This window comes from Marmota monax, unplaced genomic scaffold (assembly GCF_021218885.2).
Source record: "Marmota monax isolate L192 unplaced genomic scaffold, Marmota_monax_Labrador192_F-V1.1 WCK01_AAM20220418_F8-fsc00052, whole genome shotgun sequence".
NCBI lineage: Eukaryota > Metazoa > Chordata > Mammalia > Rodentia > Sciuridae > Marmota > Marmota monax.
Window position 1 is genome coordinate 10,042,991 of NW_026693473.1, and position 25,000 is coordinate 10,067,990.

The following is a 25,000-nucleotide window of genomic DNA, read 5'->3' on the forward strand; positions in this document are numbered from 1 at the left end:
AAAATAAAATATCTATCACTAAATGTAACAGTTTAGGTGTTCCTTTAAAAAAAATTACATGTTACAACAAACGATGATATGCTTTGATGTAACATTTATGTGTGTTCTACAGATTCGTTATTTCACCCACCATAGTGTAAGATATTTCTGGAATGATACCATTCGCAATTTTGATTTCTTAAAGTAAGTATCTTTCTTTTTTTGGACTATATTAAGAATTTTCTGAAAATGTTCTCAGTAGAAAAGAATCTATTGTAATTTTACATAGAATTGAAGGGATTTTTATTGCATAACTTTTATTCATTTGTTCATTAACAACTTCTGTAGTTTCTTTTCTTTTTTTTTTTTTTTTTTAACCAGTGATTGAACCCAGGGTGCTTAACTACTTAGCCACATCCCCAGCCCTTTTATATTTTATTTTGAGACAGGGTTTCACATAGTTACTCAGTGCCTCATTTGGGTTGCAGAGGCTGGCTTTGAACTTGAGATCCTCCTTTCTCAGCCTTCTAAGCCACTGGGATTATGGGCATACACCACCATTCCCAGTTCCTCCCAGTGTTTTTGAAGACTCAGTAATTTTTTTTTTCATCCCTACCTATAACTTGTATTGGGTAAAATTTACATAAAAGTTAGAAGCAGTATGATACCAAAGTATTCCCAAGTCTGAGGTCTTTTGATTTTCACCTCAAAGTGATTTTTTTAAAAATTTTTTTTATTGTTGGTTGTTCAAAACATTACATAGTTCTTGATATATCATATTTCACACTTTGATTCAATGGGTTATGAACTCCCATTTTTACCCCGTATACAAATTGCAGAATCACATCAGTTACACATCCATTGATTTACATATTGCCATACTAGTGTCTGTTGTATTCTGCTGCCTTTCCTATCCTCTACTATCCCCCCTCCCCTCCCCTCCCCTCTTCTCTCTCTACCCCCTCTACTGTCATTCATTTCTCCCCCTTGTATTATTTTCCCCTTTCCCCTCACTTCCTCTTGTATGAAATTTTGTATAACGCTGACGGTCTCCTTCCATTTCCATGCAATTTCCCTTCTCTCTCCCTTTCCCTCCCACCTCTCATCCCTGTTTAATGTTAATCTTCTTCTCATGTTCTTCGTCCCTACTCTGTTCTTAGTTACTCTCCTTATATCAAAGAAGACATTTGGCATTTGTTTTTTAGGGATTGGCTAGCTTCACTTAGCATAATCTGCTCTAATGCCATCCATTTCCCTGCAAATTCTGTGATTTTGTCATTTTTTAATGCAGAGTAATACTCCATTGTGTATAAATGCCACATTTTTTTTTATCCATTCGTCTATTGAAGGGCATCTAGGTTGGTTCCACAGTCTTGCTATTGTGAATTGTGCTGCTATGAACATCGATGTAGCAGTGTCCCTGTAGCATGCTCTTTTTAGGTCTTTAGGGAATAGACCGAGAAGGGGAATAGCTGGGTCAAATGGTGGTTCCATTCCCAGCTTTCCAAGAAATCTCCATACTGCTTTCCAAATTGGCTGCACCAATTTGCAGTCCCACCAGCAATGTACAAGTGTACCCTTTTCCCCACATCGTCGCCAGCACTTGTTGTTGTTTGACTTCATAATGGCTGCCAATCTTACTGGAGTGAGATGGTATCTTAGGGTGGTTTTTGATTTGCATTTCTCTGACTGCTAGAGATGGTGAGCATTTTTTCATGTACTTGTTGATTGATTGTATGTCCTCCTCTGAGAAGTGTCTGTTCAGGTCCTTGGCCCATTTGTTGATTGGGTTATTTGTTATCTTATTGTCTAATTTTTTGAGTTCTTTGTATACTCTAGATATTAGGGCTCTATCTGAAGTGTGAGGAGTAAAGATTTGTTCCCAGGATGTAGGCTCCAATGGAGGAAGGATAGCATCTTCAACAAATGGTGCTGGGAAAACTGGAAATCCATATGCAACAAAATGAAACTGAATCCCTTTCTCTCGCCATGCACAAAAGTTAATTCAAAATGGATCAAGGAGCTTGATATCAAATCAGAGACACGGCGTCTGATAGAAGAAAAAGTTGGCTACGATCTACATACTGTGGGGTCGGGCTCCAAATTCCTCAATAGGACACCCATAGGACAAAAGTTAATAACTAGAATCAACAAATGGGACTTACTCAAACTAAAAAGTTTTTTCTCAGCAAAAGAAACAATAAGAGAGGTAAATAGGGAGCCTACATCCTGGGAACAAATCTTTACTCCTCAAAGTGATTTTTTAAAAAAATTATGTCTAATAGCTTGTTTTAAATAGATTTATTCATGTAGGTGGTGCTGGGAATTGAACCTAGGGTCTTGAACCTGCTAAGCAGGCATTCTACCTCTGAGCAGCATATGTAGCCCACTATGATTTAATTAGAGGATCTGAATTATTACTTTCTGATTTGTTGACAGTCCCATCCAGTTGTACTTGAGGACCATACTAATATACAGAAATAGAAATTTAATTTTACTATTTGGATAAAGAATGAAATGTTGTCAGATGTGTTATCTTTGGGTAGCATACATTGGAGTAATACCTTAAAATTTATTTTTGCCCAGGCTGGCCCCAAATTCTTGAGCTCAAATGATCCTCCTGTCTTAACCTCCTGAGAAATGATGGAGGGACTATAGGTATAGTTCAGTGATAGAGCACTTGCCTAGCATGTATAAGACCTTGGGTTTCATCCCCAGCATGTGAGTGAGCGTATGTGTGTGCATACTCAAATGCACATATAACTTTTAAGAAAGTGGAAATGGATCAAAATTGAATATATGTAAGATTCTGTTTGCTGTGGAGTACTGTGCTTATATTTTAGTTAAAATAAAGATAAATAAGACATTTTGGGGAAAATTAAATGTTAGTTGGGTCCCATTTAAGATTTTTACACATTTTAGACATTATCTATGACTCATAAATTGTGTACTTCTAACCTATGCATTATTTAGCTCAGGGAAGGATTTGAATTGATGCCTTTCTGAAGTTGGTAGTCTATGAATAGGATTTCTTAGTTTGATGCTAAAGGTATAAAGGAGAAACTACAAATAGAAAGTGAAAATAATTTAATCTTTAGTTTGGAATTCTCAAGTCAGTTATGCTTAATCTTAACTTTTATTATTGACTCTTATAGCTTTTGCACAGCCTTAAAAGGATAATGGTGTTACATAAACAAGAATTTATGTGAGAAATGCATTGATTAACTTATTTGTTATGTTTTAGACCATTCATAATTATTTATGTTAAGATTTTGAGATTTTTAATTTTTGTTTCTAAATTTATGCTAAGCATTTCTAAGAAGATTATAAGGAAGTTACACTTTTAAAATCAGCCATGTAGAAAAATGAGACATTAAGAAATTTGGATATTTTAAACTTTGTTTACAGTGAAAACTTTGGATTTATTTAGGGGGCTGGATGAAGGTGTTTCTTGTACATCAATTTATGAAAAACATGGTGTGGGACTGACAAAAGAGATGCATGCCTGCAGGTAATTTTTATCCAACTAAAGTTAGATCTGTTCTCAAAATTTTTAAACTTAGACATATATATGTATGTGTGTGTATACACACACTCGGTCCTTTGCCTTGTGGTACATATTAACAGGTGTTTAAATACTACAGATTAGTTGTTGAGAACTTATATTTCATTTGAGTAAAACTGTCTCAGTTTTAATAATTATAAAAATGTTAAAGCTGATGTTGAAGTTGATGTACCCAAAGTTCCACAGTATTTCCTCAATTCTAAGGTGCACATTTTTTCCCATTTTAATATCTCTAAAATTGAGCCATTCCGTCTAGCTGTTTGAATGTCATCCTTTGCTTGACAGAAGATTTATCTTTCTTGATCATATATAAAATAGTGGTGTATCTTGTAAAAGGATAACATCTTAGATTTTCTGAAATATATTTTCAGATTCACACAAGGAAAATTTGTAAAATGAGAGTCCTACTCTTTCATGTTATTCTGATAAAGCAGGAAATATACATATTGTATATTTTATACTTATTTGTGAAGTATGCATATTGCTTATTTTAGATAAATGCCATTTTCAGATTATAATAAAAATTTTATTGTATTTGTGTAGCTTTTTTTTTCAAAGAGTTGGAACAAAAAAATCAGACTTACACTTTCCTATAAAATGCAAAATTATTATATAGAAGGTACTATAAGGAATTATCTAGAAGGATTTAAGGAACATTTTAAAAATATTTTTTCGTTATAAGTCAAATGTACAATCTTTTGAAATATATACTCAGTACAGTATTCTTATTAGAGGAATAATATAGGATTCCTTAAATTTAGTTAATCTCTTGTAAAACTTAATTGTAATTCAAACTTTGTTAAGATCTGTTGCCTTCAAGGATGGAGAAGAGATCCTTTTGCTTATTGATTATTGACTAGTGGGATTATTATCAACTCACATGTAAGATGTGAATAATGAAATGAAACACTATAGTTATTCAGGATTGACATCTTTGATTTAAATACAGTAGGTAGAGAATTTTTTTCATAGAGAATTTTAATTGAAGCATGTTTTTTAAAAACATAAATTTAAGAACAGTCTGTGGTTTGAATCTTATATAATGCAATCTTTCCTAAATTATACTGTTATTTCATGATACAGTGTAATACTATTAATTCTATTTTCCTGTTACAGAAAATTGCTTTATGGTGTAAATGAAATTACTGTGAAAGTGCCTTCTGTTTTCAAGCTTCTAATTAAAGAGGTAAGACCATATAGAACTCAACATTTGTGATCAGTGAATTTGTCTATTAAGAAAGGGTCACAATTAAGCAATAGAATATTCTTGGTTTCTGTTTGCTAACTTTGCTTGCCATTTTACAATGGAAAAAACTTGGCAGAGAAGAATTTGGGGTATGAATTTTTTATTTTGTTTAATTTTGTTTTTATTGAGTTTTTTTAAATTTTCAAAAAGTTGCACATGTAAATCTTTTCCTGTGTTACAGATGTAATACCTTTCTTCCTTTTTAAGAAAAAATTGTCTGTTTTCTTCACATGGTATTTCTTGGTACATTATTGGAGACTAAGCATTGTACCAGAACTTTGAAAATCAGCACATGACATGTATGATTCTTGATCTTGAGGAACTTGCACTGTATTCTGGGAAGAACCATGTTAGTGGTTATTGTGATGAGGTTTTGTTTGTGCCATTAGAAGCATGAATAAAAGATAATGGGCATGTCAAGGCCGGGGATACAGACTAACCAGCAGAGGAAGACTTGCCTGCCCTATTTTTTTCTGGCTTTTTTGTTTTGAAAGCATTTTTTCTGCTGTTTTTTTATCTACAAAATTAGAATAAATTCTTTCTAAATATCTCATGGTTTTGAGTAAAGTGGAACTGTATATATGAAAGTGCTTTGAAAAGTATAGAATCAGTGTTAAGACATCAGAGAGGTTATTAATGAAATTGATAAAATACCATGAAATTTGGTTAGATGAATTTTATTGTCAGGGCTCCCTTATTTTTATTCAGGATTTAATCCTTAATTTCCTTTAAGAAATAAGAATAGTTTAACCAGTATCTCCTATTTGTTTTCCCTTTGAACTTTGACCTTTTGACATAAGCAGATTTGTTACATTTGATAAAAGTTTCCTATCTTTACAGGTACTGAAAGGCTGGTTCCACAATTTTCTTTCTTTTTTAAAAAATAGTTTTTTACTTGTAGATGGGCACAATACCTTTATTTATCTTTTATTAGTCCAGAGCATATTAATTATTGAAAACAAATGTATTTTATTACTGAAGCAGAATGCAGAACAACTATTCATATACTTTAGCTTTTTCTATGCAAATCATTTAAATCAGGCCAAATTCTAGTAATTTCTTGGTAAATAAGCATACCTATAATCCCAACAACTCAGGAGGCTGAGGCAGGAGAATTGCAAGTTCAAAGCCAGCCTGGGCAACTTAGCAAGATCCTATCTGAAAATCAAAAAGGCCTGTAAATATATCTCTGGTAAAAGAGTCTCTGGGTTGGTTTAATTCCCTGTACAGAAAGAAAGAAAGAACATACTAATATACTGCCCTACTCTTTAGAGTAATACATGTTGTCCTAGGCTACTACAGAGTTTATCCCATATCTGGTTAAGGTTGAGAATCTACATGATTGTAAATATGTCATTCAATTTACCTTTCAAAAAATTTTTTTTCTTAGGTTCTCAATCCATTTTACATTTTCCAGTTGTTCAGTGTTATACTGTGGAGCACTGATGAATACTATTATTATGCTCTAGCCATTGTGATTATGTCCATAGTATCAATTGTCAGCTCCCTATATTCCATTAGAAAGGTAAGTCAAAATTTATGGTTTTAGAGCTATATTTGTATTTTGTGATAACCCGATAAAGGTATGGAATAGTATTTGATACAAAATGAATACTCAATAGTCATTATTTTAGTTTAATGGATTTATAAGCCCTTGTGCTTTTTTTTTTTTTTTAAGGTTAGGGAAGCTAGATTTGTTTTAGAATTAGATTATCTACCACTTGACTATGGGAAATCTAGTTGCTTGTCACAGAGTGGAATACTGAAAGGCTGGTTCCACTATTTTCTTTCTTTTTTCTTTTTTTAAATAGTTGTAGATGAGCACAATACCTTTATTTTATTTTATTTTTATGTGGTGCTGAGGATTGAACTCAGTGCCTCATATGTGCAAGGTAAGGTAAGTGTTCTACCACTGAGCCACAACCCCAGTCCCACCACTATTTTCAGAACTATTGCAGAGTACTTCTTTTTTTTGTTTGAGATAAAACACTGAATGATCCTTCAATCACTGATTCTTGACATTTTTATAAAGGTGGAGTACTACGTATTTATCATATTAATGTGCCTTATATTTTAGCATTCTTTCTAGTGTCTTTACAAGTTGATTTATATTGGCTGTTTTAAATTTCTTTTCCTCTTTCAGCAATATGTTATGTTGCATGACATGGTGGCAGCTCACAGCACTGTGAGAGTTTCAGTTTGTAGAGTAAATGAAGGTAGGTATTTCAGGTGACTATTAAGAATTTTTTAAAAATGACCATTAAGTGCTAAAGTATAAAATAAATCCAAATTATACATATACATTCGTTTTTTAAAAGAGGTAAAAATACGTGTTTGGATTCCTGAGTTTGTATCTAATTCCTTCATTTATGTAAAATTTAAATTTTCTTTTTCTACAATACAAAAAGGTAGTGTACTGTAGGCACTATGCGCTCTAGGGATTTAGTCTTCTTGGAAAGACAGATGTTAAACAGTAACAGTAAGTTGTGATAAGTGTGCCAGGTTTTGTAATGGTGCACACTTGTAATCCCAGGGACTCGGGCTGAGGCAGGAGAATTACAAGTTTGAGGACAGCTTGGGCAACTTAGTGAGAACTTGTTTCAAAACAAAAAGAGTGGGGGCATAGATCAGATGTAGAGTGCTTGCCTAGCATGTGTTAGGCCCTTTGTTTGATCCCTAGCAACATACACACACAAGTAGCACACAGTGTGATAAATGCCATGATACCTAGATACTGCAGGTATCAGGGATAGCTTCTTTGAGGAAGTGATTTTAAGTGGTGACTATTTGAATTGGCCAAATAAGATGAGAAATTGGTAAAGTGAAGGACAGAGAGGGAGAGAAGAAGATTCTAAGTGCCTAATGGCCAGAAATTGCAAATTTTGTGGTCATTATAAGAGCTGAAAGAAAATCAGTGTGGCACATATAGTAAGTGGATGATGGGCAAGGCATGTTAAGGAATTTGAACTCAATCCAACAGTAAGCCATTGAAAGACTCCTTTGTGTGGTCCTGATGTTTTATGGTACACTGAAAAGAACGGAATTTTAAGTAGTGCTAAAGCTTTAAGAAAAATAAAGTCTTATTTTTATTTTTTTGTACCAGGGATCGAACTGTTAACCACTGAGTCACAATCCATTTGCTTTTTTATTTGGAGACAGGGTCTCCCTGAGTTGCTTAGGGCCTCTAAATTGCTGAGGCTGGCTTTGAACTTGCAATCTTTCCTTCCTCAGCCTCCTGAGCTGCTGGGATTACAGGCGTGCACCATCATACCTGCCAAAGGTCACGGTTTTAAAATAAGGCTTTTATTATAAAAAATGAATTAAATATCATTCTTTAAAAGTTGTTTAATCAAAATTTAAACTTACATCCTTTTTTAGAGAAGTATTTGTCATATAGACTAATATTGCAAAACAATAGTGTTTTTCCTCACCCATCTTTGTATTCGAACTAATGTGACTCTCCTGCAAACAATATTAAATCTGGGGGGCTGGGAAATGAAGAAATAAGAGGAAGAGAGAATGCTTAAATATTAGGTGACTCAAGAGAAACCTCTTATCCTTTGGAAGATCTTTTTAAAAAGTGTTTAGCTAATTTAGGTTTTCAAGGAAATAATACACTAGGTAAAATGTTATAATGCTTAATTTATTTAATAAATTTAGTCATATTTAAAATAATATGTAAAAAGACTAAAGAATATTGAAGGCTGTGAGACATTAGGGTTATAAATAGTATAAAAAGAATACTGGAACTAGTATTCAGAAATAGTCTATGGATATATCTTTCATGTGCAAATTTTCAAATGCTGTATATTTTACACACACATACCACACATAGAAGAATATTATAAAATACTCTTTAAAATATGCTGAATTTTTAATGTTTTCATGTCAATAGAAATTCGAGTTTGACCTGTTTCAGTGACTCTTCTGTATAGATGCATTGTGTTTATTTTCTGAGATGGATGGATGGATAGGTTATAGCTAAAATTGATCATTCACAGGTGTCGTGAATATTAAAGTGTACAGGCACTTGTCATCACCTGTACACAGTTTATCCTGTCAGGAGACAAACTGACACACCCATGCTTTGTTGGTTTAATCCTATTTCTCAAAACATTGGATTTATGAGTATTTTTGTGTTAACACTAAGATCAGGAGACCTTTGAATGGATCATTGATTTGTTTGCCCTGCTTTTATTTCAAGTTGAAGGATATTCTTTTCAGATTTTTCTTTCTTAAAATTCAGAAATAGAAGAGATATTTTCTACAGACCTTGTGCCAGGAGATGTGATGGTCATTCCTTTAAATGGAACAGTCATGCCTTGTGATGCAGTACTTATTAATGGCACTTGCATTGTAAATGAAAGCATGTTAACAGGTGAGTTAAACTAAACCAATAAAATTGTATCAATTGTTTATAACTGATACTAACATTAAATAGTTAACTGTTTAAACTTTTAAAATTAACTGTCATGTATATCTTTTACTTATAAATGTGCGTAGACCAAATTCTGCAAAATACTTAACTGTGATCGTAAATAATCATGCTGGTATTGGCTATGTGTCTTGGCCTGTCTCTTGCTATTTTTTTTAAATATTTATTTTTTAGTTTTAGGTGCACACTTTATTTTACATTTGTGTGGTGCTGAGGATCAAACCCAGTGCCTCATGCATGCTAGGCAAGCACTGTACCACTGAGCCACATCCCAGCCCCGTCTCTTGCTATTTTTTGACATAAGAAAATGGTTTATAGTAAGGAAAGAAGAAAAGTCCTTTGCCTACAGAAAACATAACATATTTGCCTCCCTGTTTGTTGTGTAAAAAATGGGAATACATAATGATTTATATTTTTGCTAAACTGGGGAAAAGTAAAAGTAGACTACCTCCAGACCATAATCTGGAGGTAGATATTTATATCTTTTTAAATATGTGAATGTAGTCAGTTTGACAAGAAGATGTTTCTGTATAACCTTTAATACGCTTTAATATACAGTGCCTCCTTTGAACCAAATGATATAAATGGTATAGAGAACTAAATTTTGAAAAGAATTTGGCTGTTAGTGATGGCTTGGGATAAACCCCAAACTCCTCATTTCTATCTCCCTTGCCCAGATGCCTTTTCCTTATGTGTGTGTGGCACGCGCGCGCGTAGGGGTTGGCTAGCCGTGGATATTCATATTATAGGGTATTTGAGGTAACAGTGCTTTCTAGTTCAATTGTTAGGGGTATAAGAACAGGTGCTGGGGTATTGCAACTACCCTGGTCATTTTCAAAATTATTTGAAACTCAGTAGCACTATCATTTCCAAATATGGACGAATACTACCTTTTAGTCACAGATCTCTTTCTGGAATTTGTATGGGAGACAAAACTTTATTTCTAGGTGACACAGTTCAGAGAAAAAAGGCTAATTAATTCAGCTGTAATTCTTAACAACTATTGTAAGCAGTACTCTAGTATTTATAGTATTTCACAATTTAAGGTTTTTATGTTTGGTACTAATTCTGTGAGTGCTTTCATTTAATTTAATAATCTATGATATTTTTTAAATAGGAGAAAGTGTTCCAGTGACAAAGACTAATTTGCCAAATCCTTCAGTGGATATAAAAGGAATGGGTGAGGAAATATATAGTCCAGAAACACATAAACGACACACTTTGTTTTGTGGAACGACTGTTATTCAGACTCGTTTCTACACTGGAGAGCTCGTCAAAGCCATAGTAGTTCGAACAGGTAGAAAATACATCTCTTGTATATTTTAGCACGTTTGATACCTGTTGAATGTTTAAAAAGATTGTCTGTTCTGGGAGATAATTGTTATTTCTGTATAAAAAATATAAGTAATTTTAATTTCTTTCTTTTTTTTTTTTTGTGGGGGAAAGGATTTAGTACTTCCAAAGGACAGCTTGTTCGTTCCATATTGTATCCCAAACCAACTGATTTTAAACTCTACAGAGATGCCTACTTGTTTCTGCTGTGTCTTGTGGCAGTGGCTGGCATTGGGTTCATCTACACGATTATCAATAGCATTTTAAATGAGGTATGTATGAGGGCTCTTACTAGGGTTGATCCTTAACTATTTTACCACATGTGACTATTGACAATTTTGAAATGTGACTAGTAAGACTGAGGAACTAAATTTTTAAGCTAATTTAAAGAAGACATATGAACTAATAGTTATTGTATTACAAAGAACAAATATAGGATATTTCTGTCATAGCATTCAGGGGTTTTTGTTTTTTTCTTTCTTTTTTTTTTTTTTGATGACTCTGGGTTAGATAGGCTTTTACTTGCCATTTTTTTTTTGGAGGAGGGGAGGCGCTAGGGATTGAATGCAGAGCTTTGTGCATGTAAAGCAAGCACTCTACCAAATGAACTATATCCCCAGTCCCTCTTGCCTATTTGTGACTTTAAAAAAGAAAAAAACACACAAACCAGAAACTTTATTTTTTATCTTTGGGATAGAATATACAGAATAAATTTATTTTTTGAACATTTAATTGAAAGGACCTTGTAAGATCTCTTTTCTTTCCCCGGTAGAGACTGGGACAGTATGGCACTTACCAGATGAACTATATCTGGCAGAGTTTGTTGAACTTGTTTTAGAAGTGTGCCTTGTGAAAAATGTATGAATATAAAAATATAACTGTCAGAAGTTTCCTGTAGCTGGGATTTTACAGTTCTCTTGACCATTCATTGAGTTTTCTATTTTGTAGAATCTCTGAAGGAAGAAAAATTAGAGATCATAATAGATGTGTATATGTATGTATAAGTATACATATATACACATGTAGCTATACACATGCTTATATATCAAATTAAAATGTTTATAGACTTATTGAATAAATACCCACATTAATTTAGTAAATATTTAATATGGTTTGACATTTAGTTTTTGTTTCATTTGTAGGAAGAAGTTGGGGTAATAATCATAGAGTCTCTTGATATAATTACAATTACTGTGCCACCTGCACTTCCTGCTGCAATGACTGCTGGTATTGTGTATGCTCAGAGAAGACTGAAAAAAGTTGGTATTTTCTGTATCAGTCCCCAACGGATAAATATATGTGGACAGCTGAATCTTGTTTGTTTTGACAAGGTTGGTTCAGTTTCATAATTGTTCTCAAAGGTTACTGGGTAGCTTTTAAATATTTAGATTGCTTTCATTTTTCTTTGTCAGCTAATTTACAGTCATTTTTTTTAATGTTTCTCTAATTTTCCTCTTTCTCAGTTTGTTTACTTATATATCTTTTTCTAAAAATATTTTTTAGTTTTTAGGTGGACACACTTCCTTCCTTCCTTCCTTCCTTCCTTCCTTCCTTCCCTCCCTCCCTCCCTCCCTCCCTCCCTCCTTTCCTTCCTTCCTTCCTTCCTTCCCTCCCTCCCTCCCTCCTTTCCTTCCTTCCTTCCCTCCCTCCCTCCCTCCTTTCCTTCCTTCCTTCCTTTCCTCCTTTCTGTCTTTCTTCCTTTCTGTCTTTCTTATTTTTTATGTAGTGTTGAGGATCGAACCCAGCACCCCGCGCATGCCAGGCGAGCGCGCTATTCCATGAGCCACAACCTCCAGCCCTATACATTTTTTAAAATATTTTTTTATTTTCTCAATTTTTAAAGCTTTGGGATGTTACTTATTTGCTCAAATCTGCAATTGATTAAGTGCATCCAGTATTATGCCTTGTTCTGTGGTAATAAGTAAGCTGGGCACAGTGGCATGCACTTTTAGTTCCAGTGCTTGGGACAACATCTGAGACAGGGCTCTCTTAAGTCCACAGGTTTGAGGTCAGCTTTGGCAACATAGCAAGAACCTGTCTCAAACAAAAATAATAACAAAAAAGGTTCAAATATAGTAGCAATAAGTGTAAAAATTATGTGTACTTTTGTATTTTTAGGTAGTCTTAATTTAACAGAATAGGCTCTATAGACACATTTGCTGTGATTTTTTTTTTATTTGCTTATAAGTATATGTGTTTAATGTTGCTCTAATTTTGAGTACATGTTTCAAAATTATGAAGGTCAGAAATTTTATGTGCAAATAACAAATTGTGTACTTTTGTGAGATATATGTTTTCTCTTAATGTTTCTCTATTTTTTTTTTTTTTTGGTACTGGGGATTGAACCCAGTGGCGCTTAACTACTGAACCACATTCCTAGCCCTTATTTACTTATACGTGTACAGGTATTATATTATATTTGGAGACGGGCCTCAGTAAGTTTCTGAGGCTAGCTTTGAACTTGCGATCCCAATCCTCCCGCCTCAGCCTACCTAGCTGCTAGGATTACAGGTGTGTGCCACCATGCCTGCCCTATTTCTCCACTCTTGAAGGGAAGTTAGGTATTGCTGAAAGATTAAACTAGAAAACCTTTCTTCAAACTGTTCTAGGTAACTGATAAAAGAATTTGATTTTTTGAGCACTTTATTTTCAAACATGAGAAATGCATGTTTTGCTTAACACCAAAAAACCAAATAACCCAATCAATAAATGGGCAAAGGAACTGAGCAGGCACTTCACAGAAAGAAGAAACGTGATTAGTCAACAAATACATGAAAAAATATCTAATATCTCTAACAGAGAAATGCAAATTTAAACTACATTGGGATTCTATCTCATTCCAGTCAGGCAATTATCAAGAATGCAACTAACAATAAATGCTGGCAAGGATGTGGGGAAAAAGGTACATTCATACATTGTTGGTGGGACTGCAGATTGGTGCAACCACTCTGGAAAGCAGTATGGACAGTCCTCAGAAAACTTTGAATGAAACCACTATTTGACTCAGTTATCCCAATCCTCACTTTATACCCAAAGGACTTAAAATCAGCACACTACAGTGATGCTGCCACATCGTGTTTATAGTAGCTCAATTCACAATAGCTGAACTATGGAATCAGCCTAGGTGCCCTTCAACAGATGAATGGATAAAGAAAATGTGGTACATTTACATAATCAAATGCTATTCAGCCATAAAAAAATTAAGATGGCATTTACTGGTAAATAGATGGAACAGAGACTATCATGCTAAGTGAAATAAATCAATCCCAAAGAACCAAAGGCTGAATGTTTTCTCTGATATGTGGACACTAATCACATTAAGGTGGGGGAGGGTAGGGAAGAATAGAACTACTTTGGATTAGACAAAGGGGAATGAAGGGAAGGAAGAAGGAATGGGAATAGGAAGTAGAAAGAAATCAGACATTACTTTCCTATGTGCTCATATAAATACATAACAGTGAATGTAATTCCACATCATGTATAACCAGAAGAATGGGAAGTTAAACTCCTTATGTGTATGATAAGCCAAATATATTCTACTGTCATCTATAATAAGAACAAATAATGTACTGTATGACTAATGTTATTCTACAACATGTCCAATCAGAATAATGAGAAATTATGCTCCATTTACGTATGTTATATAAAAGTGCATACATGTTTTCTATGTTTGTCATGTATAACTAGAACAAATTTTAAAAATTAAAAAAAGTATGTTTTGAAAAAAATTAAAAGGTTATATACTCCCATCACTTTTATTATCTCTTCAAAAAATTTGTTTATGCTGTGTGTGTGTGTGTGTGTGTGTGTGTGTAAGAGTACTGGGGATTAAAACCTAGGCCCTCACAAGCATGTTTAAGTACATGCTCTACCATTGAGCTGTACCCCAGCTCTTGGAATCTTTTGTATTAAAGAAGTTAGTTAATAGATGCAAAAGTGGAGAAAAGATACAGGTATAATAAGCTCTCATCTACTTATTAAGAGTTATCAGCATTTTGTCTCTTACCTCAGCTATTCTCTCCTTGTGAAGGAGGCAGCATCAGACATTGTAACATAACATCTACACCAGTAATTACCTACGAATGTCTCTGGAAAATAAGATACTTAAAAAGAAAAAAATCACTACCACATCACCTCTATCACACTTTTAAAGTTTAACAGTTCTTAAGTTTTGTCTAATATCCATTCATATTCAGATTTCATTGCCTGTCTCAAAAATGTCTCATATTTAAAGGTGGGATTTTTGTATTGCGTTGGTTACATAACTTATCTTTGCCTTTCTTTCTCCCTCAACCTTAATCATTTTGTTGAAGAAACCAGGTCATTACATCTGGACTTAACTTCTTCCCCCAATACCATTTAACTTACTTCTCTGGACTCCCTATACCCTAAGCCATCTCAGCATTATAGGTATTGTTTACTGACTAATACGTTGATTGGTGCATTCTTTTTATAATGTAAGCACATAAACATATGATTGTTCAGATATGTCCACTTTGCTCCTGCATGGTAGGGCCATATACTGACTACTGTTCTGAACCTTGCTTCCTATTTTAACCCTTTGTCCTAGAGACATTCTCTGTTAGTACTTGGTGATCTTTCCTGTTCTTTTCTTTATTTCAGATTCTTTATAGTACTCCATTGTGTATATGTAGCATAGTTTTTAATGATATATGTGTGCATTTTGTTATTTCTTGAGATATAATCCTTACTTTGTGCATATGTGCTCTTTTTATTTTAGACTGGAACGCTTACTGAAGATGGTTTAGATCTCTGGGGGATTCAACGAGTAGAAAATGCCCGGTAAATATTAGCTGGATTTGATAGTTTATTAGTTAACTTTTCATATTTTAGCACATGCAGCATTCAGTTAAATAACAAATAAAATGAGACAACTGCATAACTACTGCCAAACTGAACAGTAATCATTTTGCCATATTACTTTTATTGTGGGGGGGTGGGTATAAGGGATTGAACCCAGGGGTACTCAATCAGTGAGCCATAATCCTAGCCTGTTTTATTTAGAGAAAGGGTCTAGCTGAGTTGCTAAGGGCCTTGCTAACTTGCTGAGGCTGTCTTTGAACTTGTGATCCTCCTGCCTCAGCCTCCTTAGCCAATGGGGACTACAGGCATGCACCACGTGTGCCTGACTATATTTACATTTAAAAGATTAAAATATTTCAGAAATTGTGTAGAAATTAGAGTCCCACTCTCCCTTTCCCTGGTGCTACTACCATTCTTAAATTATTTTTATTTTTGTATATTTTATATTTTTATTACCTACATAATCTGAGTAAACATACATGAGTGGAATGCTGTATGTGTTTTTGCAGCTTTTTCTGCCTTTCAGATTGTTTTTAATATTTATTCATGTTGATATGTAGATCTAATTTATTAATTTGAATAAAATTATTCTGATATATAATTAAACATAATGTCTGTTCTACTAAGACAATATCATTTTTTCTCCTTGCACTTTAACCATAATGCTACAATTAAAATTCTTGGACACAGCTTGTGACATGTCTACATAAGCCAGATCCTTGTAAGTGATAGCCTGGATTTGGCTTCAGCTGTGCTACCAGATATTGCCTGTTTGCTGCCTGGTGGATGGTAGTTCTTATTTACACTCTCCCTCAATAAAGAAGATTACAGTCTCCCCATTGCTGCATATCCTTGCTAAATGTAGTTTTATTGGACTTGTAATTTTAGCTGAATGAACAGATATGAAATGGACATTTATTATTACTTTATTTACATTCTTCTCATTACTTACAAAGTTAAGCATCTTCATATTTTTGGGGAGGAGAGTCATTTGTCATTCTCTCTGTTACCTATTTATAACTTTTTGTGTGGTTATTTTCCTTATTGTTAGAAGTCATTTGTATTTTTTGGGTTTTATATTAAATTTTTTTAGTATTGTGCATTGCACATTCCCTTAGGCTCATCTATTTACGTTTTTTTGAAGCTTAGAAGTTCTAGTACTATAGTTGTGCTTATATCATTTTTTAATCCCCTTAGAAATCTTCCAGATTTGGGTTTATATATTTTGACAGACTGTATTATTTGGTTATGTAATTTTAAGAGTTGTATCTTCTTGCTTGTTTATCTCAGTAATACATATTGCCTTAAATTCTATTTTGTTTAATATTTATGTAGCTACACACAGCTTTCTTTTGCCTAACACTTGCCTAGTATATCTTTCTCCATCTGTTTGCTTTTCAGTCATTGTGTTTGATGTACTTATTGTTATAGATTTACATATAAATATATTTAGATATATTTGAAATTATTTCTACTATCCTTCATCCCAAATTATATGCATATTTTTTTTATTTTCTCCTATTTCACTGTCTCTCATTTTCTCGGAATTTATGCATCCTTATCTTTACTGCTGGTTCTTAATTTCTTTTTTCATTTCTGCCTTCTGAAAACCCAGACTATAGATTACTTTTACCCTGCTTATTCCTCTCCTTTCTTAAATATATTTATTAATAGTGTTTCATGATTTTGATTTTATAAAGTCTGCATGTTTAGATTTGCCATTTTAAAAAGTTCCATTCCTCTGGATTAAGTTATCATTTTATGCAACTACATTCATGGATTTTATTTCATTGTCACTCATGAATGATGGTGTAACTATACAGGTATCTAGGTTGTCATTTCTGTTTTCTCATCACTTTGAAGGTGTTACTTCATTTCTCCTGACACTTTTGTTTTGTATGTGGCTATAGCTTTGTTTCCTATTCCTGTATTGTATTAAAATCCAAGTCCTTGGGGTATAGAGATGGCTTCCTCCCTCATTGGCCACAGCATCAGCTCATGTGCACAACCTTCCACTTTTCCTTTCCCTCTTTTTCTGGCACTTGGAACGCTTCCCTTTCTTAGGAGATCAGTTTTGGATTTAAAAGTTTGTCTTTGTTTCTCCAGCCCCTGCACTGGGGCTCAAACTCATGTATCCCCAACCCTTTATATATTTTTTTTAAATTTTGAGTCAGGGTCTCACTAAGTTGCTTAGGCTGGCTTTGAACTTGCAGTTGTCCTGCCTCAGCCTCCTGAGTCACTGGGATTACAGATGTGTTCCACTGTGCCCAGCTTGGATTTAAAAGGGTTTTGTTTTTATTTTTGTTTTTTTTTAAATAAAGTCTTGCTGTGTTGACCAGGCCGATTTCAGATTTGTGATCCTCCTGCCTGAGCTTCTCAAGTAGCTGAGATTATAGGCATGTGCCACCTTACCTGGCTTGAAAGTAATACTAAACTGAAATTGCCTGTTAGAATATTGTCTTGAGTCTAGGGATTTATGAACCTAATTCAGTGTATTTTCTGTTTAGATTTCTTTTACCAGAAGAAAATGTTTGCAATGAAATGTTGGTAAAATCTCAGTTTGTTGCTTGTATGGCTACCTGTCATTCACTTACAAAAATTGAAGGAATGCTTTCTGGTGATCCACTTGATTTAAAAATGTTTGAAGCCATTGGATGGGTAAGTTCAACATTTTAAAATATAAGTAACTTCAAAAAAATTATATTAAAATTAAATTTCTCTACAGTAGGATTATTTCTGTTGGTAGTTTTGATAACAGTCTATCTTAGAACTGTAAAAAAGAATCAACTATGGGGCTGGAGATGTGGCTCAAGCGGTAGTGCACTCGTCTGGCATGCGTGCGGCCCGGGTTCGATCCTCAGCACCACATACCAACAAAGATGTTGTGTCCGCCGAAAACTAAAAAATAAATATTAAAAAAATTTAAAAAAAAAAGAATCAACTATGAAATTTCTAATGATGGAGAAATATTTCTAATTGAATGAAAAGTATCTGTTTCAGCTGAATTCACACATTTAAATACCTTTAAAAAATGCTAATCACTTAGGCTGTGTTTAATGTTTATAAAGTAATTCAGGTATCTGTAGCTGGTGCAAATATGTTAGAAGTCAATAAGGAGGACCTTAAATGAGTCAGTAGGATGACTTCAGACCTCAATTTCTTGGCATTTTTCAGTTTCCTTCTGTTTTGTCACTGGTAATTTTAATTTATAAGTACTTATGGTTGTTACACTTTGACAGCATTCACTTCTTGTTTTTTTTTTTTAGGGGGGGCGGGACTGTGGATTGAACCCAGGGGGTGTTTAATTAACCACAGTCTTGCTAAGGTGCTAAGTAAGGGTCTTGCTAAGTTGCTGAGGCTGGCTTTGAAAAGCCTCCAAGTTGCTGGGATTATAGTCGTGTACCACTGCATTCAGCTACAGTATCTACTTCTTTTATAGGTGCAATAATAGGTTTTTAAAGATCCTTTCTAGCTTCTGAGTTATTCAATTTGTCTGGGAATATTTCCCCTGTTCCCCACTTGTTTGTTTTTGGTTTTTATTATTCAACTGGATGTTACTTTGCTATTCAAGTTTGAAGGTCTGATTTGATAATTCTGGGTAGTTGTAGTCAGATTTTTATTTTTGCCCATATGTCTCTTTTAAATCAGTTTTTATTAATCAGTATTTGAGTTTGCCTTTTGTTTACTATTTGAAATCTGCTCTAGCCCCTTCTTTGTTTTCTTGTTGTTGTTGTTTTTGTATTTTGTTAACATTTTGAAAGGGAGGGAGGTGGATGATACATACTCTGTCTGCTATCATTGAAAGTTCACAGTAAGTACTCTTCAAATTTAATTCCTGAAGAGGCGCCTCACTTTATTTATAGAGAGAGAAGCAAAATGGGTTGATTTATCTTTTTTGTTCTTTAATGCTTTTCTCCAGTAAATGGGTTTTCAGTAGATTTAGTGTTCAATGTTTGATCTTTTAAAAAAATTGTATGAATAAGTAAATTTGCATAATAGCATTTTTGCAGACCCTGAGATGTTTTGATACTTGACTTGATAAGATCTTATGTATCAGTTAATGGTTTCATATAACTAGGCATGAATGATCCTTGTAATTAATGTCATAAAAGTTACATCCCAATTCCAGAGACTTTAACATGTAGAGAGAAATATATAGAATTATATAAGATTGGTTAATTGGTCACAATTATCCTCATTTTTTCACTGATAAATCACTTCAGTTATAGTCAAATTAGTGTGTTGTTTCTCTTGAAAACAAGTTTAATATAGGGTTTTGTTTGAGTTAATTTATTTATTTGATGTTGGGGATCAAATCCAGGGCCTTGAGCATAGTAGCACATATTCTACCATTGAACTATATACCCCCATTTGAAATTTTTTTTTTTTTTAACCAAGGAAAATGTTTTTAAAGTAAATTTCAAGGGATTAAGGTAGTACTAGCCTAACAAGAAATGTTCATACTAAAACTCTAAACTCATATTTTGGTGCCTTAGTCTGTTCTCTACCTGTTCTATTAACTATATCTGTGAGCTCCATATACTGTGGAATCTTCTCCTGTTGGAGGAAAGGAGTCCTTAGGAGCCGCAAGAACTCTGTTTTCACAGAGCTATTATCTAAACCCAGAGGGTTGTAGGAGCAAAATGAGAGATGTTTGTCTCATTTCTTTTCTCAACTTCAAACCTCGTGTCTCCCTTATATCATGTGTTGCTAGGTATCTAACTATTTCCCTTTGTATTTTGTTTTACTTATGTGAGATAGCAGGGTTGTTTATTTTTTTATTGACTGAAAATGGCCATTATATTCCATTTAAAAATGAATTCAATGAACTGAATTTTATGAAGTGATACAGTGAATATTTTCCTTCCAGATTCTGGAAGAAGCAACTGAAGAAGAAACAGCACTTCATAATCGAATTATGCCCACTGTGGTTCGTCCTCCTAAACAGCTGCTTCCTGAATCTATACCTGCAGGAAACCAAGAAATGGTGCGAAATTGCTTAATGCTGGATAGTACTGTTGATGCATCCTTAACGTTTAATTGTCATTTTGAAATATTGCTAGAAGAGGGAGTCAGATGTCTTTCTCCTATGCAGACATCTATGTTTTAGTTGATTTATCAAACTATACCTTTGGTGTGCTATGTGCATTCTTTATAAAATGTTGAGATTTAATTCTCATGCCATTACTTTTCTTTCCTGTATAGTGAGCAGCTTTTAGTGTCTTATGACTTACATACATGATCATTAATCCTTTAAAATTACATCTGTATACCTAGAATTTCATGAAAAGAATATTTAAGTGATTTTTTAAAATTTTCCCTTGTAGCTTTTAATGTTTTAATATTTCTAGGATTCTAGAATATTTGAAAATTTTCAAGAACATAATGGTAGAGAAGGAATATCAAGTCTTGACTTTCAAATAATGAGGGATCCTTGATACTCTCCCAATGTCTGTGGATGCTTAAAGTTTTTTCTAACTTGACTACATTGATTGGCTTAATCTGTACTCTTTTCTTTTGGTTTTAGGAGCTGTTTGAACTTCCAGTAAGTGAAGAACATTTATTTGTTACCTAAATGCATTTGTTTTTATTGTTAAAGAATAATAAATGCTTGTGCATCTTTTGAAATTATATAGGCTATTTATGAGATAGGAATTGTTCGCCAGTTCCCATTTTCTTCTGCTTTGCAACGTATGAGTGTGGTTGCAAGGGTGCTAGGGGATAAGAAAATGGATGCGTACATGAAAGGAGCCCCTGAGGTCATTGCCAGTCTTTGTAAACCAGAAACCGGTAAGGAAATAACTAGGATTTGGATAAAATTCTGGTATTTCTGTAAGCTTGTATTAGTAGTGTTAACAGTGAAATTTACTTTTTCTTTTAAAAGTTCCTATTGATTTTGAGGAAGTTTTAGAAGATTATACTAAACAAGGCTTCCGTGTGATTGCTCTCGCACATCGAAAATTGGAGTCAAAACTGACATGGCATAAAGTACAGAATATTAGTAGGTAAGGTCCTACAATTTTCTCAGTAATGCATCATATATGTTTATATGTCAGTAAATACACATCTTTATTGAATGTATGCAAGTATATATAGCACATGTCCATTTATAATGCAATATGGTTTTAGACAACTGAGGTAAAAGTACATTTTTTTCCGATATCTAGTTTCCTTTTATTTTTCAAATTATTTATTTATTTATTTATTTTTAATAAACTTTCTTTTTTTTCTTTCTGTATTTTTATGTGGTGCTGAGGATCGAACCCAGTACCTCATACATGCTAGCCAGGTGCTCTAATGCTGAGCCACAATCCCAGCCTCTAATTTTCTTTTTATTTTATATTGACTTTTTGCCTATACTATTATAACATTGTATGCTTTTCCTTAAAAATGATTGAAACTACTTTAAATTTGTTAAGTATCAAGTGTTTACTGTGTGTCAGGCATGTTCTTGAAACATTGAGCAATTCTACAGAAGTTTCTTCTTCCCAGATAATCTTGTTTTGCCTAGTGTTTGGATCTAAACACTAATTTGGTAAAAAATGTCATGAGTCACAGTACCCAATACCGTTCCTCCACTCCATTTATCTCTGCCTCTGGTCAAATGGCTTTACCAACATCACATTTCTTTCTATATATAAATATGGGTTTCACATTCAAGAATTGCTACTTTTTGCCCATGAGCAGTGTCACATGCCTCTAATCCTAGTGACTTAGGAGGCTGAGGCAGGAGGATTACAAGTTCAAAGCCAGCCCCAGCAACTTAGGGAGGCCCTAAGCAACTTAGTGACTCTGTCTCAATAAATAAAAAGGGCTGGGAATGTGGCTCAGTGGGTAAGCACCCCTGGGTTCAATGTTCAATACCCGCCCCCCAAAAAAGAATTGTTACTTTTATTATAACTGGTTAAGACTTACCACTTGAAGATAGAGTTTTTGTTTAGGAACCTTATGATGTGCCTAATATTTTGCAAACAGAAAGAAATGTCCATTGGTTGTCCTGGTAATCTGTATATTTGAGGATATTCTAAGCATATGTTGGTTTTCCTGGTAATTCCATGTATTTGGGGGTATTCTAAGCATGTGTTTTTAAACAAAACAACTTCTACCTAGTGATCTGATGCACATGCATGGGCAGGACCCACAGATGTATAATAATACCTCCTAATTCCTGCAAAGGGCACATTTGTCTCTTTTTTCTCTTTATTATTTCACCTTTTGCTGTTTTCCTCTTAAAGATTAATTGGTGAATTAGCTGTAGTTCTCTAGCCTTTCATGTTTCACAGAGCCTTCCAAGCCTGTCAATAGGTTGTTTCTTTTGCCCAGAATGTTCTATCCCTCCCTATCAACTGTCTCTTTCTATTTCCTTTATTCTTCGTCCTTTAGTCACCAAGACCTCTGTTTTTGCATTCTGCCTTACAGAAATAAGCCTTTCTCTTATAGCTTAATCTTTTATATCTTGAACACTACAGTTTATTAGAGGACATGATTTCCTTAACTTGTATTATTCACAGGTGAGTTAGGAAATAGAAGCCAGGAAATAGAACCTTATAGGAAACCTGGTACTGTTGACCCAATAGTTTCACATTTGTACAACTTCATACTTAAGACAATATCAGGCTTCAAAGCTTTTTCTCCTTCCTTTACTACAGAGTGTCTTTCACTTTGTTTTCTATCTGTTCTTTAATATCTTTACTATTTATTGATATAGATTATATATTTCAAAGACATTTAGGTTGCATAAGTGTATACTCAGCTCCTTTACTATTGAATTTTTATGTAGACAAATTACTTAGCTAATTGCAAGTCTAAAATTCTAGTTGCTAACTTGATAAATAGGGAAAGTCCTCTTTCCCTATTGAAAAACATTTCTATGGTATGATTTTGGTAGCATGAAATTTCTTGAGAATGTGACTGTCATTGAACAGACTTCATCTTCATTATAACGCTGAAGTACACATTATTTTTGCATATTTCTCTAGTTACATGTCATTTCCCTCACTAAGTATCTTAAAAGTAGTGATCATTTATGCCTTTTTGTCTTTCACCTCCCAGTGATTGGCATAGTGGTGACTAGCATAGTGCTGGTGCATTCAGCTATACGAAGACTAGCATCTTGATAACTATATTGATTATCTGTATTCTCAAAGGCTCATCTCTGGATCTTGAATAGATCTCATTGTTGTACTTCTAATGGTTCTTAAATTTTCTAGGATTAAGAATTCTATTTCTTAGAAATTTTATAGTATTGAGACATAATAATGAAAATAATAGCAAATGTGCTTGTGGTACAGTTTTTTTCCCTTTTCTCTTGACATTTAAATTAGGTTATATTGTATGAAGGACAGTAAAGAATATATTTATGCTTATATTTGGATAGGATATAAAATGAACATTCCTAGACTAGTATTCCTAGTGCTAGAATAGATATTATTTCACAAAGATATAGATTTCCAAATGTTCCTTGTTTTTCATGTTTCAAAGTGTGGAATTTTATTTCAATATTTCAAAAGTATAGTTCTTGGAAATTGTTTTCCAGGTTTAAATTTTTTTGAAATATTGAACTTAGATGCACACATGATTTATTCAGCATATAAAATGTTTTACTTTATAATTTATAGATTTCAAAATGTTTTATTAACATAAAGAGAACAACATTGTTCTCTTGACTAAACCATTATGTGTTAACACTTTTTTTTCCTGCAGAGATGCCATTGAAAACAACATGGATTTTATGGGATTAATTATAATGCAGAACAAATTAAAGCAAGAAACCCCTGCAGTACTTGAAGATTTGCATAAAGCCAACATTCGCACTGTCATGGTCACAGGTTAGACTTTGTAAAAGAACACAGAAGAAAATTGAATGTGGCTATAAAGTCCAAGTTATGTAATACTGAGGAATGATAAGTTAGTTATTAAAGTATATTATGTAGTGGCTCCATCCTACATTGTCCTGCTTCAGCTCTGAATATCTTTCCAAGGTTTAAGATAATCTTGGAGTACTCTTCTTGAGGTCTTGCAAATTCTGTTTATAAAAAGTATGATTAAAAAAAGTATGATAAAATAATGAACACTATAAAATTTCGAACTTTCCTTTTTATTATTTCTTTAAATCATATATTTGTATAGCACTTAACATACCTTGCTGTATATTAGTTACTTGTAAATTAGTTTGTTAATTAGTTACTTTCTCTAGAATATAAAATTATTGAATTAAGAGCACGTTTTATCTATTTTGAGCTCCTTTACAATTTTCAGACCTGCCAGGTATATAGAAAATTATTAATAGATACTTGTTAGAATTAGATTTATATACATAGGTGTGTGTGCACATATATAAAATATTATCCTTACTTGAATTCATAATGACTTTCGAGGTTCATTTTGCTTTTTTGACACAATATTTGATTTTCTTTGGTGTTTTTATACTGTTGAAAATGTTACATAATTTCTATTCTTTAGCTGTGTGAAATTGTGCCAGCACTTTTCATAGTAAATAATCAGGTTTAAATTACCTTACTTTTTGGCATTTGTGTGATCAGTAAGACTTTTTGAGAAAAAACCTGAGGACATTTTTATGTCTTTAACTCCCAAGATCTAATAGCATACTTCTTACTGC

General features: G+C 33.5%; 1 protein-coding gene across 1 annotated transcript in view; it reads left to right on the plus strand.

The window, feature by feature from the left end:
* Atp13a3 (ATPase 13A3) overlaps positions 1-25,000 on the plus strand; it is a 76,174-nt gene that overhangs the window by 24,208 nt on the left and 26,966 nt on the right. The window contains exons 5-20 of the mRNA XM_046457881.2: positions 113-183; positions 3,410-3,490; positions 4,661-4,730; positions 6,181-6,315; positions 6,934-7,006; positions 9,037-9,168; positions 10,343-10,522; positions 10,672-10,829; positions 11,700-11,888; positions 15,299-15,360; positions 17,889-18,039; positions 20,252-20,368; positions 20,909-20,926; positions 21,018-21,171; positions 21,266-21,386; positions 24,085-24,209. Of these exons, the coding sequence (XP_046313837.2) occupies positions 113-183; positions 3,410-3,490; positions 4,661-4,730; positions 6,181-6,315; positions 6,934-7,006; positions 9,037-9,168; positions 10,343-10,522; positions 10,672-10,829; positions 11,700-11,888; positions 15,299-15,360; positions 17,889-18,039; positions 20,252-20,368; positions 20,909-20,926; positions 21,018-21,171; positions 21,266-21,386; positions 24,085-24,209 (1,837 nt within the window). The remainder of the gene's footprint in view (positions 1-112; positions 184-3,409; positions 3,491-4,660; positions 4,731-6,180; positions 6,316-6,933; positions 7,007-9,036; positions 9,169-10,342; positions 10,523-10,671; positions 10,830-11,699; positions 11,889-15,298; positions 15,361-17,888; positions 18,040-20,251; positions 20,369-20,908; positions 20,927-21,017; positions 21,172-21,265; positions 21,387-24,084; positions 24,210-25,000) is intronic.